Source organism: Scyliorhinus canicula, chromosome 11 (assembly GCF_902713615.1).
Source record: "Scyliorhinus canicula chromosome 11, sScyCan1.1, whole genome shotgun sequence".
Lineage (NCBI taxonomy): Eukaryota > Metazoa > Chordata > Chondrichthyes > Carcharhiniformes > Scyliorhinidae > Scyliorhinus > Scyliorhinus canicula.
In genome coordinates, this window is record NC_052156.1 from 20461039 (window position 1) to 20479823 (window position 18785).

The following is an 18785-nucleotide window of genomic DNA, read 5'->3' on the forward strand; positions in this document are numbered from 1 at the left end:
ACTGCAAATATTACGTCCTTGTTCAAAAAATGGATAGTCCCAGCAATTACAGACCAGTCAGTTTGACATCAGTGGTGGGGAAGCTTCAAGGAACAATTGTGCAGGATAGAATTAGTAGTATCATGGAAAAATATGGGTTGATTAGAAAAAGCCAGCATGGATTTCTAAAGGAGGAATCATGTTCAACTAATTTACTGGAGATTTCTTTTGAAGAGGTAATGGAGAGGGTGAATGAGGGTAATGCTGTTGATGTGGTGTATATAGACTTTCAAAAGACATTTGGTACAGTGCCACACAACAGACTTGTGAGAAAAGTTGTAGCTCATGGAACAAAAGGGACAGTAGCAACGTGGATACAAAATTGGCTGAGTAATAGTAAACAGAGAGTAATGGTCAATGGATACTCGGGCTCAAGGAAGGTTTGTTGTGATGTTTCCCAGCGGTCGATATTGGGACCTTTGCCTTTCCTGATATATGTATCAATGATCTAGATCTTAGCGTACAGGGGACAATGTCAAAGTTTGCAGATGATATGGAGTCTGGAACACGGAACACAAAAGCATCTATAATGAAAAGTCACCCTTGGACTCAGTACTGTGGGTGCTTGAGGAGGCGGTCCCTCTCGGATCCAGCTATGGGTGCTGGTGGAGAGGGTTACTCTCGGACTCAGTACTGTGGGTGCTTGAGGAGGCAGTCCCTCTCGGATCCAGCTATGGGTGCTGGTGGAGAGGGTTACTTTCGGACTCCGTGCTGTGGGTGCTGGAGGAGACGGTCACTCTCGGATTGAGCTGTGGGTGCTGGAGGAGACGGTCACTCTTGGATGGAGCTGTGGGTGCTGGAGGAGAGGGTCACTCTTGGATGGAGCTGTAGGTGCTGGAGGAGAGGGTCGCCCTCGGACTCAGTGAGAGGGTCGCCCTCTGACTCAGTACTGTGGGTGCTGGAGGGGACGGTCACTCTCGGATTGAGCTGTGGGTGCTGGAGGAGACGGTCACTCTTGGATGGAGCTGTGGGTGCTGGTGGAGAGGGTCGCCCTCGGACTCAGTACTGTGGGTGCTTGAGGAGGCGGTCCCTCTCGGATCCAGCTATGGGTGCTGGTGGAGAGGGTCGCCCTCGGACTCAGTACTGTGGGTGCTTGAGGAGGCGGTCCCTCTCGGATCCAGCTGTGGGTGCTGGTGGAGAGGGTTACTCTCGGACTCCGTGCTGCGGGTGCTGGAGGGGACGGTCACTCTCGGATGGGGCTGTGGGTACTGGAGGAGAGGGTCGCCCTCTGACTCAGTACTGTGGGTGCTGGAGGGGACGGTCACTCTTGGATTGAGCTGTGGGTGCTTGAGGAGGCGGTCCCTCTCGGATCCAGCTGTGGGTGCTGGTGGAGAGGGTTACTCTCGGATTGAGCTGTGGGTGCTGGAGGGGACGGTCACTCTCGGATGGAGCTGTAGGTGCTGGAGGGGACGGTCACTCTCGGATTGAGCTGTGGGTGCTGGAGGGGACGGTCACTCTTGGATTGAACTGCGGGTGCTGGAGGAGACGGTCACTCTCGGATTGAGCTGTGGGTGCTGGAGGGGACGGTCACTCTCGGATGGAGCTGTGGGTGCTGGAGGAGAGGGTCGCCCTCGGACTCAGTACTGTGGGTGCTTGAGGAGGCGGTCCCTCTCGGATCCAGCTGAGGGTGCTGGTGGAGAGGGTTACTCTCGGACTCCGTGCTGCGGGTGCTGGAGGAGACGATCACTCTCGGATTGAGCTGCGGGTGCTGGAGGAGACGATCACTCTCGGATTGAGCTGTGGGTGCTGGAGGAGAGGGTCGCCCTCGGACTCAGTACTGTGGGTGCTTGAGGAGGCGGTCCCTCTCGGATCCAGCTATGGGTGCTGGAGGAGAGGGTTACTCTCGGACTCCGTGCTGTGGGTGCTGGAGGGGACGGTCACTCTCGGATTGAGCTGTGGGTACTGGAGGAGAGGGTTACTCTCGGACTCTGTGCTGCGGGTGCTGGAGGGGACGGTCACTCTCAGATTGAGCTGTGGGTGCTGGAGGAGAGGGTCGCCCTCGGACTCAGTACTGTGGGTGCTGGAGGGGACGGTCACTCTTGGATTGAGCTGTGGGTGCTGGTGGAGAGGGTTACTCTCGGACTCAGTACTGTGGGTGCTGGAGGAGACGGTCACTCTCGGATTGAGCTGTGGGTGCTGGAGGAGACGGTCACTCTCGGATTGAGCTGTGGGTGCTGGAGGAGAGGGTCATTCTCGGACTCCGTGCTGCGGGTGCTGGAGGGGACGGTCACTCTCGGATTGAGCTCTGGGTGCTGGAGGAGACGGTCACTCTCGGACTCCGTGCTGCGGGTGCTGGAGGAGAGGGTCACTCTCGGACTCCGTGCTGCGGGTGCTGGAGGGGACGGTCACTCTCGGATTGAGCTGTGGGTGCTGGAGGAGAGGGTTACTCTCGGACTCAGTACTGTGGGTGCTGGAGGGGACGGTCACTCTCGGATTGAGCTGTAGGTGCTGGAGGAGACGGTCACTCTCGGATTGAGCTGTGGGTGCTGGAGGAGAGGGTCGCCCTCGGACTCAGTACTGTGGGTGCTGGAGGGGACGGTCACTCTCGGATTGAGCTGTAGGTGCTGGAGGAGACGGTCACTCTCGGATTGAGCTGTGGGTGCTGGAGGAGACGGTCACTCTTGGATTGAGCTGTGGGTGCTGGAGGAGAGGGTCGCCCTCTGACTCAGTACTGTGGGTGCTGGAGGGGACGGTCACTCTCGGATTGAGCTGTGGGTGCTGGAGGAGACGGTCACTCTTGGATTGAGCTGTGCGTGATTGAGGAGGCGGTCCCTCTCGGATTGAGCTGTGGGTGCTGGAGGGGACGGTCACTCTCGGACTCAGTACTGTGGATGCTGGAGGGGACGGTCACTCTCGGATTGAGCTGTGGGTGCTGGAGGGGACGGTCACTCTCGGATGGAGCTGTGGGTGCTGGTGGAGAGGTTTACTCTCGGACTCAGTACTGTGGGTGCTGGAGGGGACGGTCACTCTCGGATTGAGCTGTGGGTGCTGGAGGAGACGGTCACTCTCGGCTGGAGCTGTGGGTGCTGGTGGAGAGGGTTACTCTCGGACTCAGTACTGTGGGTGCTGGAGGGGACGGTCACTCTCGGATTGAGCTGTGGGTGCTGGAGGAGACGGTCACTCTCGGATTGAGCTGTGGGTGCTGGAGGGGACGGTCACTCTCGGATTGAGCTGTGGGTGCTGGAGGAGAGGGTCGCCCTCTGACTCAGTACTGTGGGTGCTGGAGGAGACGGTCACTCTCGGATTGAGCTGTGGGTGCTGGAGGAGAGGGTCGCCCTCTGACTCAGTGCTGTGGGTGCTGGAGGAGACGGTCACTCTCGGATTGAGCTGTGGGTGCTGGAGGGGACGGTCACTCTCGGATTGAGCTGTGGGTGCTGGAGGAGACGGTCACTCTCGGATTGAGCTGTGGGTGCTGGAGGGGACGGTCACTCTCGGATTGAGCTGTGGGTGCTGGAGGAGAGGGTTACCCTCGGATTGAGCTGTGGGTGCTGGAGGAGAGGGTTACCCTCGGACTCCATGCTGCGAGTGCTGGAGGATGCCGGAAACATAAATGCAGCAGCATAGGTGGTAAAAGGAGACTGAGTTACTGATTCGTAAAGTAATCATCCCTAATTGATGGCAGAGTAATGTATTTTTGTGTTCATCTGTCTGTCTGCATTGCGCCCTATGTGAAAAAAAAAAGATAATTTTGGGCCAGAGCTAAGGAATGACAGCAACAAATACTTTGCCACTTTGTGTTTGTCTCAAGTTCTATCTCCCAGATCAGATATATGGCAGCAATACAGAATAAGCCTTTTTCCAATCTGCTAAAGGATGGTGCCTTGACTAGGAACACCAGCTCTTACAAGACACAAATGATGTGCCAATGCTGTATCCAAGATGGAGTCTCCACCATGCATCATAAAGCAGATAAGCAAAACAGCTCTCCTTTATCCTCCTCGCCTGATAGGATCCAAAGCAGATTGGATTTCAGGGTCGAATCAGATCATGTTTCTGAGGTGAAAGGGGCAGCACTTTAAATCCGCTGCATTAGACAGTCACCCTTTCAGGAAACATATACCACTGTGCTAAACTGCAGCAATCTTTATTTTTCTGTCTTATATTTTAAAAACCATCTTACCCCAAGAAGCTCTTGTCTGGATGTACAATGGTGATGTTTGGATCGTCTGTGTAACTGTAGAAGATAGTATTCAGTTTCTTTGGAATATCACCATACGTGACAGTGACAGGCAGGTCACCTGTCTGGTTGCTTGGGGCAGTGAAACACTGGACTCGGTGATCCTCTCTATCAGCAGAACTGTCCAGGGGGGAAAAAAAAATCAATTAACAATCTGAAACAAAAGTATCTGTTTCTACATTGGGTTAGGTAGAACAATGCCAGTTATTGCTCTGTACAGATCCCTTTTTACAGGATCACACAGGGACAGCTGGCTATGTCACGCTTGCAAGACTTATGCAGAATTTAAGTTAAAATATCAGAACCACAGGTCTAGTTCTCCTTCATGACTTTCTAGTTATTCAGTGAGTAACCAATTTATAAATGTGGTCACCTTTGTGAGGGGTTTCCAGGATGGTGGATGCAGTGATCACGAAGATACACAAAGCTCTTTTCAAAGAACTAAACTAACTTTATTTTAACAGGACTAAATGTGAATTCGACACTTATTCCAAATAGCAAACATACATACAAGAATTAAACTACACTCGCTAACACTATATCTTTTAACTAACTCTGCAACACACTGTGAATCTAATCTCCTCGAGCTCCAACCTAATCTCCCCCAGATGTCCAAGAGCTTGGGCAATATATAGCACTGTCCCTTAGCTCCCTCTGGTGGCGAGGCTTAACATAACATTAACTCTTTACATGCTGTACATTTGTATAATGTCACAATAAAGACCAGGAATGTCTCCAGTTCAATTTCTAATCTGTCTATGGGAGCCAGGAACAGCCATCAGGAGCACTGCATTTAAAAAAAAACAATTTTTATTGTCACAAGTAGGCTTACATTAACTCTGCAATGAGGTTACTGTGAAAAGCCCCGAGTCACCACATTCCAGCGCCTGTTAGGTTCACAGAGGGAGAATTCAGAATGTCCAAATTACTTAACAGCACGACTTTCGGGACTTGTGGGAGGAAGCCGGAGCACCCGGAAGGAACCCACGCAGACACAGGGAGAACATGCAGACTCCACACAGACAGTGCCCCAAGTGGGAATCGAAGCTGGGACCCTGAGCTGTGAAGCAACAGTGCTTTCCACTGTGCTACCGTGCCGCCCATGAGTTGGCCTCAATGATGCTGGCTTGAAGAATGAGGAAACCACTGGGTTCCTGCACCTGATCAATATTCATTGATCTTTGCTGAAAAGTACAAATAGGGATGTCGGGAATCAGCTGGGTTGTCTTGAAGAGGGTTCACTAAACTGCTAGTGGGGGGGATGAAGAGTTTGCGCTTGAACATCCCAAGTGTTGTGTTCCTGTTGCCTAATTCTCTATATTCTTAGAATTAACCAACACTTTAGTATTGTTCATTAGTATTGTGCATTATTTTCTTGATTAAACAGGTAATCCTTTCCTCTCCATTTATTGTCTTTTAATTAGAAACCAACAATAGCTCAGGGGTCAGAATGGTGAACGTTTTCCTTTTTAAAAATAAATTTAGAGTACCCAGTTCTTTTTTTTCCAATTGAAGATCAATTATACGTGGCCAATCCACCTACCCTGCACATCTTTTTGGGTTGTGGGGGTGAGACCCACACAGGCCCGGGGGAAAGAGTGTGCAAACTCCACATGGACAGTGACCCGGGGCCGGAAATGAACCTGGGTCCTCGGAGACGTGAGGCAGCAGTGCTAACAACTGTACCACCATGTGGGTCCTTTGTTGGACTTTCTCTCATGTGGATGACAATTCTGCTCAATAATGCATGAATTGGGTCCGAACTGAGAGTTTCCCCATAATGTGATCTCACGCACGAGAGAAGCTCGCCTTCGGAGCAGTTACAGATACAAGCCAGCATCTTAGAATCCACAGAAGCCCTACAGTGCAGAAGGAGGCCGTTTGGCCCATCAAGTGTGCAAGGACCCTCTGAAAGAGCAATCTACTCCCCTGCCCTCTCCCCGTAACCCCACCTAACCTGAATATCTTTGGACACTAAGGGGCAATTTAGCACGGTCAATCCATCTAACCTGCACATCTTTGGACTGTAGGAGGAAACCCATGCAGACTCAGGGAGAACGTGCAAATTCCACATAGTCATCCGAGGCCGGAATTGATCCCGCGGCCCAGGCGCTGTGAGGCAGCAATGCTAAACCACTGCACCACCCAACACATTGAGCCACTGTGTTATTGTCCTTGTGCTAAAATTCTGGAAGTAGCCCCAGCTCATCTGGGATAAATATACTTACATGAGACAGGGGAGATCACCAACAAACACCTTGATGTCACTTGGTCTGCCGGTCAGCAACTTGGCACCATGGAGCGTGAGAGATGTCCCTCCGGCTTTGGGGCCACGTGATGGCGTGATAGAGTTCAGCACTGGGTTCTGGAGGAGAACAAAGTCAAAAGATAGGCCGTTTGATGACTTGTGAAATAAGCCCAGGCATGGGTGAAACGCTCCAATAATCAGCAGCCATTATCAAGACAAACGTTCCGAGATGCAGAACTCCAATGACTTCCCTTTAATGCAGGTGAACAAAATTCATCTGGGCTCCAGGTGAAATGTGCAGGAGCAATAGATTCCGATTCAGTCCTGCTGTTCTCAATCTGAACATTATTTGTTCAAAATTGAATGTGTTCAGCAGATGCGCATTAATTGCCTCATCTCCGTCACATCTTGCGTTCTGCACCTTCTCGGCTTGTAGCCACATCTCTCCCCAAACATGATGCTGCATCTGCCGGGCTTGTACGTCAAGGTTTCACTTCTACTGACATTGGTGCATATTGGGGGATTTTCTGGCACCCCGCAGTGGTGTGGTTTCTGGCCAAATTGCCATCGACCGCCAGTTGCCTCTTCTGGTCTTGCCGAAGTCTAAATCGTTTTACATGGTTTGCCTGCCCCGCCACTGGGTAACCCCCCCTCCCGAGGAGGAAGGCGACAGTGGCGGGCGGAGGGTCACCTTCAGTGAGGCAAGAGCCAGAAAATCCACCCTGGGTCTGATGTTGTAGCTGGTGGATTTGAGATATCGAATGTAGCAGCGCATTACAATTCTCTGCTGCCCCCATCTCAAATGTTCTTTCACTTCAGGAACCACAGGAAACCCCCCAGGATTCAAATATTTGAAATAAAAACATAAACGGAATGAATTTCATAACAACCTGATATGTGAAAGGCTGTGCAGAGCTGCATCTTCCTCCGTTTGTTACTTCAACCGTGACACGGCCTGATACTTCCTCAGAACTGGCTGCTGTGTAGCACACAATCCTACAGAAGGGAGTTCATCAACATTAGCTGCACTGTGGGTGGTCAGTGTGAATGCACCACCAGGACACATTGGATTACAGTACGGGGGGGGGGGGGGGGGGGGGAGTGTCACAACAGCGAAGATCAACAACGTAGCCCAAACATACTGCACAAGAATTTTTAACCACTTGATTGATTCAATTATCAATTTTTCCGCATTTGGACAGAGAAGTAATAACAGATGTTCTCCCGCGACTGAGTAACCCAAGCCAAACAGCCATCTCTTCCAAATTAAAGTTACTGATACTTTGCACTACTGTGCTGGCCACAATACAAAACCAAAATTGGAGTAGGCCATTCAACTACACAATCCTATTCTGATGTTTGATGAGAACATGACTGGTCTCTACCCCAGCTCCATGTAGCCACCTTGGCTCCATGCCATGTGATAGCCATAGGTCAGAAAAATAAGTATAGGTCAGGACACTGTAAGAATTCCCTGGCTCTACTTGGAATGGGATCTCTTACACCGGCCCGAGGGGGTGAACCGGGCCAGGCTCTTAATATCTCGTCCAAAAGGTGAGTCCTCTGACAATGCAGCATTCCCCAGCGCGGTACTGCGGTGTCAACCATGATTTTGTGCTCAAGTCTCTGCAGCTGCGGCTAATACCTCAACTTACAAAGTTCTTCATTTTAACTGTAGATAAGCTGCCCCACCAGTCTACAGTCACCGTATAGGATACATACTATCTTTCTTAGAATCATAGAACAGCATTGGACTGAGGGATGCTACTGAACCCAATGGCGCTGCACTGGAAGAGCAATCCAGTCAGTCCTACCTCTCTGCATTTTCCCAAACGCATGTTATTGTTTTCTTCTCCAAGTACTTATCCAATTCTGTTTGGAAAAATTACTATTCAATCTGCAACTATGTCCTCGCGTGATAGACCCTTCCAGCCATTGGAAACAATTTACTCTTTCCAAACCCTTCATCATTTTAATTAATCTATCCCAAATCTCCTCTTAACTGTCTCTACTCCAAGGAGAGCCATCCCAGCAGTGACTTTGAGGGGTTGTGACCAGTGCTTTGGGGTCGAAATTCAGCCAAGCTCACTCTCCTTGAAAAACCACAGCACAGTGATCTTTGATGGAACACCCTGAGGGCTCTGAATTGGGCCCACTAACCTTCCATTCTCAAATTCTGTCCAAATTGGTGGGCCGTCACGTGAAGCTCAGGAGCGCCAACATCCTAACATTGTTCTGATGCTTCAAAGCAACCCAGAATAAACAAGTTTCAGTACCACTGCAGCAAAGTTGAAATGATTAAATTCTACACATTGGAGGCTGTAGCTCACCCCAGATCAAAGAGGGCCTCGTGTATTCATCAGGGATAAAATGCCTTTCACCCATTGGGGGTGGGGATAACATAGCCAATGTTAATTATGAAAAGCGTGCTTCAGAAATGAACAGAAATTCACACGGATCAAGAAACCGCTTTGTTTCGCTGGGCCTCACCACCCACTCACACACACACACACACACACACACACACACACAAAGGTTTTGGAACTCTGGGTAGTTGAAGATCATCAAGTGACTTACCTGGTGGAGACCTCATACTTCAGAGGATCAGCCTGGCACGGGATCCCTGCCACTGTTACCATGTTCTGGATGTCCTCGAATCGCTGGCCCAAGTTTGAACCAGTGATGGTGACTACAGTCCCACCTTCCTGCAGACCTGACATTGGGTTAATCTGGGAAAGAGAATAATCCGTGTGAGCAGACGCAGGTGTCCAGCCTGATCATGGAGGAAGTGGGAGGAATGGTAAATAATCATTGAAAGAATCTACGTTTTCATAAAATATACATGCCAGACAGAACTTTTTCAGAATTCAATTGAAAAAAAAAATTCACCCAAATGAAAATTTTCATCGTCCCTGGACAGAATGTCACGATGATATTCACTTCTTTCCAGGCATCACAGCTCGAGTTGATTCTGCACTAGGAGTATGGTAAACATAGTGATCGGGCGAGTAACCCAGAGGTCCAGACTAATGCTTCATAGAATCATAGAATCCATACAGTGCAGAAGGAAGCTATTCAAGTCTGCACCGGCCTTCGAAAAGAGCACCCTACCCAGGCCCACTCCCCAGTCCCATCCCCATATCTTTGGACACCAAGGGGCAAATGGCTGGCCCAGCTAACCTACACATCTTTGAATTGAGGGGAAACCGGAGCATCCAGAGGAAACCCACGCAGACACTGGGAGAAAGTGCAAACTCTACACAGTCACCCAAGGCTGAAATTCAACCGGGTCCCTGGTGCTGTGAGGCAGCTGTGAAAACCACCACGCTACTTCAGAAACAAGAGTTCAAATGTCACCGGGGCAACCGGGAGAATTTAAGTTCCATTAATTAGTAAGTCAGGAAGAGGGAGCACTGTGGCGCAGTGCTCCTGCACCATGGCGCCGATGTCCCAGGTTTGATCCCGGCTCCAGGTCATCGTCCGTGTGGCGTTTGCACATTCTCCCTGTGTCTGTGTGCACCTCACCCCCACAACCCAAAGATGTGCAGGGTAGGTGGATTGGCCACGCTAAATTACACCTTAATTGGAAAAATGAATTGGGTACTCTAAAATTATTATTTTTTTAAAATTTAGGAATAAAATATTCGCTTCATTAGGAATGACCATGAAGCTGCTGTTTTGTCACAAAACCCACCTTGGGAGGCAATCTGCCATGCACCTGATTCCAGGCCCATAGCCACCTGGTTGACTCCCAAATACCTTTGGAAAGGGCCTTGCAAGCCATTCAGTAGTAGGCATCTCACTGCTGCATGCTAGAGGGCAATTAGGGATGGGCAATAAATGCTGACCTTGCCAGTAACGCTCACGTCCCAGGAGGAAATTTGAAAATAAAAATCCTGATTGTACCCAACTTCCACAGCGGTGCACTTTACAGCAGGAGGTCACTGGACGGTGATCAACAGTCGGGAACCTGGCTAATTTTGGGCAAGGAGTATTAATGTCAAAATTAGCCCTCTCACAACTGTTGCCTAGGCCAAGATCACTAACTGAACACAGACTTTACTTGGTCTGTACCACTCAATAATGCACAATGATACAGAAGGAAGCCATTTCATCCACCGCACCCCTGCTATCAATTATCCCGCAGCCCTGCAAACATATTTCCTTTTTCAATAGTGGCCCATTTCTCTTTAAAAGCTGCGACTGAATCTGGTTCCACTCCAGTTTCCGCAGTACATTCCAAATCACAACTACTTGCTGAATGAAAAGATCCTCAAATCCCATCTGGCTTTATCTGTCAATTTTCCGTGTGTTCTGGTTCCTGGTTTTCTTGTTGGTGGATAACATAGTTTCTCCCATTCGCTCTGACAAAACCCCTCACCATTTTCAACACCACTATGAATTTCCTCTTGATCCTCTTTGCTCGAAGGAAGGCACAACTATTGGCCAATTACATTGCTGCTGATCTGCCGTAGGTCAGGCTGGGCGGATTTCCAGGCTGTGGGGTTTTAGGGAGCCAGAGAGTTTTTACACCAGTCTGGTAGTTTTATGGTCACCATCACTGGCACCAGCTTTTTATTCCAATTTAATTAATTAATTTTTAAAAAATTATTTTTATTCTCCTATTTCACATTTTCTCCCAAATTTACACCCAACAATAAACAATAATCAGCAACGAATGTAATGTCAATCCCCATATCAATAACAACAATCCCATTGTCCCACCAAACCCCCAAACATTAGCCCGCATGTTATCAACAAATGACAAAAAGGAATCAGGAATCACCCATAGTCACCATTAGCACATACAGTCCCTCTCCCCCCAACCCTCCCAGCCCCCAATCCCCCCATGTTCGGTGTGATCCAATTCTCGAAAGTGCATAATGAATAACGCCCATGAATTGTAGAACCCCTCCATCCTTCCCCTCAGTTAAAATTTGAGGTGTCGTCCCCCCCCCCCCCCCTCATGCCAGGGCACAGGGTGGAGAGGTTGATCTCTACCCTAACAGAATCCGCTTTCGGGCGATCAACGCGCCCGTTTCCAAACCCGGCTGGTCCGACACCCCGAATATGGCTTCCCGAGGGCCCGGGTCCAGTTTCGCGTGCACCACTTTAGAGATTACCCTAAAAACCTCCTTCCAGTAATCCTCCAGCTTTGGACAGGACCAAAACATATGGAATTTAATTAATTAATTAATTGAACTTGAGACTCCTCAGTTAGAATTTTAAAAATAAATTTAGAGTACCCAATTCATTATTTTTTCCAATTAAGGGACAATTTAGTGTGGCCAATCCAAATACCCTGCACATCTTTGCGTTGTGGGTGAGACCCATGCAGACACGGGGAGAATGTGCAAACTCCACACGGACAGTGACCCGGGGCCGGGATCGAACCCGGGTGCTCGGTGCTGTGAGGCAGCAGTGCTAGCTACTAGCCCACCGTGCTGTCCACCTCAGTTAGAATTTGATGAGTAATATAATCACAATGCTACTCGAACAGGGCAGGATGCTAGCCTCCCATGCATCGTTAAACGTACCCGCTCATTCAGTTCGTTTTTTTTAGTAGAGAAGTTTGTCATGGGATATGGGCGTCATTGTGTCCAGAATTTGGTCCTCATCCCAACTTGCCGTCGAACTGAGTGGCTTGCTGGGCCATTTCAGGGAATACCAGTGGTGTTACCATTACATCACCACCTCGCTCTGGTTACTTTACTGTCTCTTGACTTTAAGACCCAGACAATAACTCACCGAGTGAATCACAGGTGCTGGGCAAGTCTGCTCCACTCCGTCCACACACGACTTTTCGTACACACAGCTGGGCTGTCCTCCCCCACACCACACGCACGCGTACTTGGTGTCTGCAGTCTGACAGCGGCTGCAGTCTCTTCGACCCACGGAACAGTTATACAGAGTGACTGTACAGAGGCAGCAAGAATCCAGTGTCATTTTCACACAATTGCTCCGAAGAACCAGAGAGCTCATTCCTCAGTATTGGAGATAGCGGCTACTTTTAGATCAGGCAGTACAACAGTGGCTACACTTCATGAACACACTACACAAAGCCTTTGGCAAAATCTGGAGGCTGTGAGAGATGCAACTTATTTCATCCAACATGAAATAATACAATACTTTGTTTGAATTTTAGTTTAGTCACAGTTCCCATTGACCTAATGGTTTTGGAGAACCGAATTAGAAAATGGCACCTTTTATTTCATCATGGTTGTTGTGACTGAACCAAATTTTTTTTTTCCCCCCATAAATTTAGATAACCCAATTCAATTTTTCCAATTACGAGGCAATTTAGCGTGGCCAATCCACCTACCCTGCACATCTTTTGGGTTGTGGGGGCGAAAACCATGCAAACATGGGGAGAATGTGCAAACTACACATGGACAGTGACCCAGAGCCGGGATCGAACCTGGGACCTCGGCACTGTGAGGCAGCTGTGCTAACCACTGTGCCACCGTGCTACCCTGACTTAACCAAACTTAACCATGATTACAGAGGAATCAATGTGTGGTTACCCAGCTTCACAGGAAGGCAGGAAAGTGTGGTGGAGAGAGCAGGAGGAAGTTCAAATTAAGCGAAATTGTTTTAATAGTTCTGTTGGAAATGTAATATTTGTAAAAGTCCAATGTACATACATTAGATGAGTTCTAATATACAGATAAGAACCTCAACAAAATAAGAACAAGTTCAACAGGGTAAATGAGAAATAACCCACAAGAGGGCGACATCATATTTCTTATAATGCATGAACAAACCAAAATACAAATCGAGGTTTCTATCTGAAAACAAAATGTCTTCATAACCACATCGCATAGAAAAAACATCAGACACTTATAATAAACTTGTTAATGGATTATCCCAAACCAATCCTTTCTCTACAAGTTGTTCACTGGAGATGATAAATACAGGGTCAGGGGAGAAGACACAAAAGGATCTTTACTTTTACAGTTCTCATGTTTTATTTACGCAGGTAAAATGAGCCATTTTGAGGTCACTAGAGCTTCCTTGACGTGTTGCAAAGTTTTTCGCGAACACAACGATGTTGTTACATGAATTTTGCAGCAGATGGTGCAAATGATTTGCATCACCATTGGAACATGGTGGCACAGTGGTTAGTACTGCTGCCTCCCAGGGACCGCGGTTCGGTTCCAGCCTCGTCTGACCGTCTTGTGTGGAGTTTGCATGTTCTCCCCGTGTGTGCGTGGATTTCCTCTGGGTGCTCCGGTTTCCGCCCACAGTCCAAAGGTGTGTAGGTTAGGTGGATTGGCCATGCTAAATTGTCCCTTAAGTGTCCAAAGATGTGTAGGTTCGGGGGGAGGAGGGGTAGTTAGGGGCTCGGGCAGCGGAGTAGGCCTAGGTAGGACGAGCTGTCAAAGGGTCGGTTCAGACTCGATGAGCCGAATGTTATCCTTCGGCGATGTCGGGATTCTAGAAACATGTACCGCATACCCAGTACCAGCACCAGGGATGTCAATGTGGCTCATTAGTACGAGTCAGCTGTACTAATTATACAGCGACAGCATGAGAAATGTCAAGAATATAAACACCAGATTTTACAGTATATGTGAAGATTTTGGCAATCTGACAGGGCAAAAGGAAAGGCTGAGGAAACACTTCCAAGTTCTTGCATACCTTCTGGAGGAAAAGATGAAAGTACTTACTGTGCAAATCGTGTGTGCTGTCCACTCTATAATTGGGCCGCCGCTGGACATATACTGTTGCGTTATACTCTTGCTGCATTGTGGAGTAGGTGTACTGTAATGGCAGAGATAGGAAGATGACAGACCAAGGATATATAGTAAATTTTTACATGCCTGAATCAAACCTAAAAGTTAAATCTGTTTGTGGACAGGTGCGGTTGGTTGTTGTCCTCAAACTATGCAAAGGAGAATGAGAAATGCTTGTGTTTTGTTTTTGCTCCAATTGTGGGAAGACCCAGGCAATACGAGACTGATGCTGCTGGGACTCAGCTTAGGCCTACAGAGAGAACGCAGGGCACAGCGTTGCCACCCTTTCTCCAGCGTGCATTCTCTTCGAGGGCAAGAGGATACAAAAGAGGCAAGAGGAACTGCGAGCGATGTAGTTCTGAAATAAAAACAGAAAATGATGGGACCACATCGCAGGCTTGTCAACAGCTGAAAATGGAAAAGGCAAGTTTGTGTTCGGGACCTCCACTTTGTCAGAACAATCACTCCCCGAAACATCGATCTGATTCTTGACCTTGCATTTTTTTTAAAAATTCGTTCATGGGACGTGAGCATCGCAGGCTGTGCCAGCATTTATTGCCCGTCCCTAATTGCCCTTTGTTGTGTTTGATCCCTTGTATTTAATGAAGTAACTCACCAAACACTTTGATATGTCCAAACCAGGATCCTTTTATTGTGCCTAGTGTGGCAAGATGGCAATCAGATACAGAGCACGTTATGTTATCATGGAATCTTTCTACTCCTCTGGAACTTATACATGGCCCTGACCAATTACATGTAGGTCTTATTTTTCTTTATCTTTATCTTATTACTGATGCACAATCAATGGATACGAAACATAGGTGAAGTCCGAACGAAAGGCTTTAATTAGCAAGAAGTGAACCTGGCAGCAGACGTACACGAGAATGGCTGGCTGCCGGGGAACAGGGGTTCTTATACCCCGCCTCGTAGGCAGAGCTACCTTCCTCTTAGCCAATAGGGATAAGAGGCACACAATACCTGGGCCAATGGGCAGCGCATCCTCAGCACCAATGGCAGCTCACATTCCCAGGTACCGTAATACCCCTAGTCATATTACCACAATTACTCTCTCAATCTGCTTAGAAGATGGCCGAATGTATCTTTATATCTTTTACATCCTTTATATCCGGATCCCAGGTCACATGACCTTTAGTCCGGAGACCACATGGGGTGTCTGTACCGCCATCTGCTGGTTGGAGGTCGCACACCATCCAACTATGATATAGCCCATAGGCATATTGCCACACCCTTGAGGGGCAGTTAAGAGTCAACCACATTGCTGTGGGTCTGGAGTCACATTTAGGCCAGATCATGTAAGGATGGCAGTGACATTAGTGAACCAGATGGATTTTTACGATAATCAACAATTCCATATTTTTATTGAATTCAAATTTCACCATCTGCAGTGGCGGGATTTGAACCTGGAACCGCAGAGCGTCTCTGGATTACTAGTCCAGAGACAATACCGTTACGCCACCACCTCCCGTATCTGCAGTCAATTCCCAACATGATCTCTAATAGACCCAAGGATATAATAATAAGAAATACACTGCAGAGCATTGATCATGGTCAAAAGATTAACAGAAAGGTATGTGTAACATATTGAGATAGCGGAATATTTTGTTATATTGCCCCTCTGTGCGGGCCAGGTTTAAATAAAGTTAGTTCAATGCAGTTAAGCAGACGGTGAGTTTTACTCGGTGTAATATCGAACAGAAAGATGGTGGCCAGGCTGGGATGGGAATACAGAGCAGTTGGGAAAGGACTGAAGAACGCAGTGACGCATTTTTGGAACTCCTAAAGTTGATTGAGAGGAAGTTTGAGAAATTGGAAAGATTGCTCTGTGTGTGAAGACTGTGTACAGGAACAGAGTGGAACCAAGTGGGTCAGCATGATCACTGAAAAAGTAAGTGGCACTGAAGACCTATTTGGGGGCAGTGGGGGAAATGGGACCCTAACAAAAAGGACTGGGGGTAATTACAAACAAAGGTTACCCATCTGGCTTAAAGAGATAAAATAGGAACTGAGGATAACGCAAGTGATTTCCTCAGCATGAATGGGCCAGTTGCTGTTGAAGTGGTGCAAATGAAAGCACAACGGACTACTCCCAAATTAATAAGATTCTGGATTCATTATGACATGATAAATGAGGCTGCACGGAGAGTTGCCTCCCTGAGAGGAAGCAGAAGTGAGAGTGTTGAAGATTATAGTCTTGAATTAAAGAACCAGTCTCGTCACAAGTAGGTAGGCACAAGTTTAGAAATCAACCTTGGGGACATTGAATCATCGAATTGAATCAAAGAATTCCCACAGTGCAGAAGCAGGCCATTCTGCCCATCGAGTCTGCACCGACCGTCCCAAAGAGCACCGTAGAACCATGGAATTGCTACAGTACAGAAGGTGGCCATTTGGCCCATCAAGTCTGCACCGACCCTCTGAAAGAGCACCCTACCGAGGCCCATGCCCCAACCCTGTCCCCGAAACCCCAACTAAAACCTTTTAGACACAAAGGTGCAATTTAGCATGGCCAATCGACTGCACTTGCACATCTTTGGACTGGAGGAAACTGGAACACCAGGAGGAAACCCACGCAGACACGGGGAGAACATGCAAACTCCACACAGTCACCCAAGGTCGGAATTGAACCCGGGTACCTGATGCTGTGAGGCAGCAGTGCTAAATACTGTGCCGCCCTGTTCCATGTTTGTAAGAGATTTGAAGAACAATAAAATCCAGGTCAACCTTTTGAGTAAAGGCAATTAACTCATGCAGATGGAGGTGGCCTCCAATGAGGCCACGGGAATGGCAGACAGATTGTTTCAAATTGCAAGAAAATGGTTTTTCTGAGTCAGCCGGGGAGGGGACCCATCGGATCCTGGGGAACAAAGCCTCACTGATGAGAAGGAACTGGTTAAAAGATGATACAGTTAAACTGGGCCATGTTATTTACAATATAGATCGTAAGTGTTGCGTTTGACACTGAAGAAGTGCTAAGCGAGCACAAAGTGGTCTTTGAGCAAGGCTGACCAAATGGTAAAATTAGCCATCAGTACAATATTAAAGTCAGCAGATCATGCAAATGCAGACAGTCAGGCTTTCTCGCGAATACCGATTAATTTCTAGCCATTGCGAATTACTTTCCATACACAAATGACATGCCGTTGTCTGCCACAGAAATCAGTGAAAAAACTCACTCGGGCTCAGTCAAGTGCTCAATCATGTCATCAATGAGTTTGATTGGGCAGCACGGTGGCCTTGTGGTTAGCACAGCTGCCTCACGGCGCTGAGGTCCCAGGTTCGGTCCCGGCTCTGGGTCACTGTCCGTGTGGAGTTTGCACATTCTCCCCGTGTCTGCGTGGGTTTCGCCCCCACAACCCAAAAATGTGCAGAGTAGGTGGATTGGCCACGCTAAATTGCCCCTTAATTGGAAAAAATAATTGGGTAATCTAAATTTAAAAAAAAAATCAAAAAAAAATCAATGAGTTTGATGATGAGAAATTGCAGGGCATTTCACACAGGGAAATGAACAGAGTGCAGATCAAGGCCAGCCTTCGATGGTGTTTAAAAGTCATTATTCTGCCATGGTTTAGAGGGAGATTGTTGGAGGAACTTCATGGCGGAGCATGCAGGCAGGTCAGTACAAAAGCAGGAGCGAGAAGTTATGTTTGGTTTGCAAAGGGAGATAGAAATATAGACGATTTGGTGAAAAGTTATGAAGTGGCTCTAGAATGAGTAATAATCCAATCAATGTTCCTTTCATTCCCTGGTCAAAAACACAAGAAAGCCATGGGGTGAGTACACGCCAATTTCTTTAAAGTGGATGGGAAAGAGTACTGTGTTCTAGTCGATAACCAACGCATGGATAAACGTTGAGCCTATGGCCAACATCAAAAGTGCCAAAACTATGGAGGTTTTGAGAAGTCAGTTTGCAGGTTATTGGTTGTCAGATAACAGTCCATAGTTTATGTCAGAAGAGTTTGAAATATTTCTGTATAATGCCCACCAGATCACCCAGCATCGAACTGCACAGCAACGACTCAAATACTTGCTGAGCCAATCTGCCCCCTGACCATTTTGCTGGATTCTGCTCACTCCTTTTTTGCTCCTTACCTGGTGTACCTGACAAGTAATGAAGTAAAATGTGGGATCGTTGTCATCTCCTTCAACAAACGCCTCCACCACCACCATCCGACCCTCAATAACAAACACACATTCATAATCTCCTTCGGGGTCCTGCTAGGGGACAGAAATACAGGAGGTTAGAGAGAGAGAGGCACCACCTACCTGAATCAGAAATTTGGGCATTCCTTTTAATCCAAAGAACACTTAGCATGTGTTAACACAGAAAATCAACGAGTATTGTGCTTACTATTTTGATACACGGGGAAGACTGAGGAAATGGCTCAGCTCTGCGGTGTTTCTATATTAAAGTGGAGCGGTGTACGACGATGCATAAATATCCCTTCAGCTGTCAAAGTTAACTCGTGAATAAAATAAAGACACTTTTTAATACCGGTCCTTCCAATTTGGATTCCAGAAGCCCTGTATCCAAGAGCTGGGCCCTTGGCAGTCTAAGCTTTTAAAT

The 18785-nt window shown here is 47.8% G+C and overlaps 1 protein-coding gene across 4 annotated transcripts in view; it reads right to left on the reverse strand.

The window, feature by feature from the left end:
- Positions 1–18785, reverse strand: part of plxnb1b (plexin b1b) — a 272332-nt gene that overhangs the window by 43076 nt on the left and 210471 nt on the right. For 3 of the 4 annotated variants that reach the window (XM_038812454.1, XM_038812456.1, XM_038812457.1), the window contains 7 exons: positions 18311–18436; positions 14135–14228; positions 12213–12379; positions 9042–9193; positions 7355–7460; positions 6445–6581; positions 4160–4336 (listed from right to left, as the gene is read on the reverse strand). In XM_038812454.1, coding sequence (XP_038668382.1) covers positions 4160–4336; positions 6445–6581; positions 7355–7460; positions 9042–9193; positions 12213–12379; positions 14135–14228; positions 18311–18436 — 959 coding nt within the window. The remainder of the gene's footprint in view (positions 1–4159; positions 4337–6444; positions 6582–7354; positions 7461–9041; positions 9194–12212; positions 12380–14134; positions 14229–18310; positions 18437–18785) is intronic. The other variant, XM_038812455.1, reaches the window with a different exon arrangement.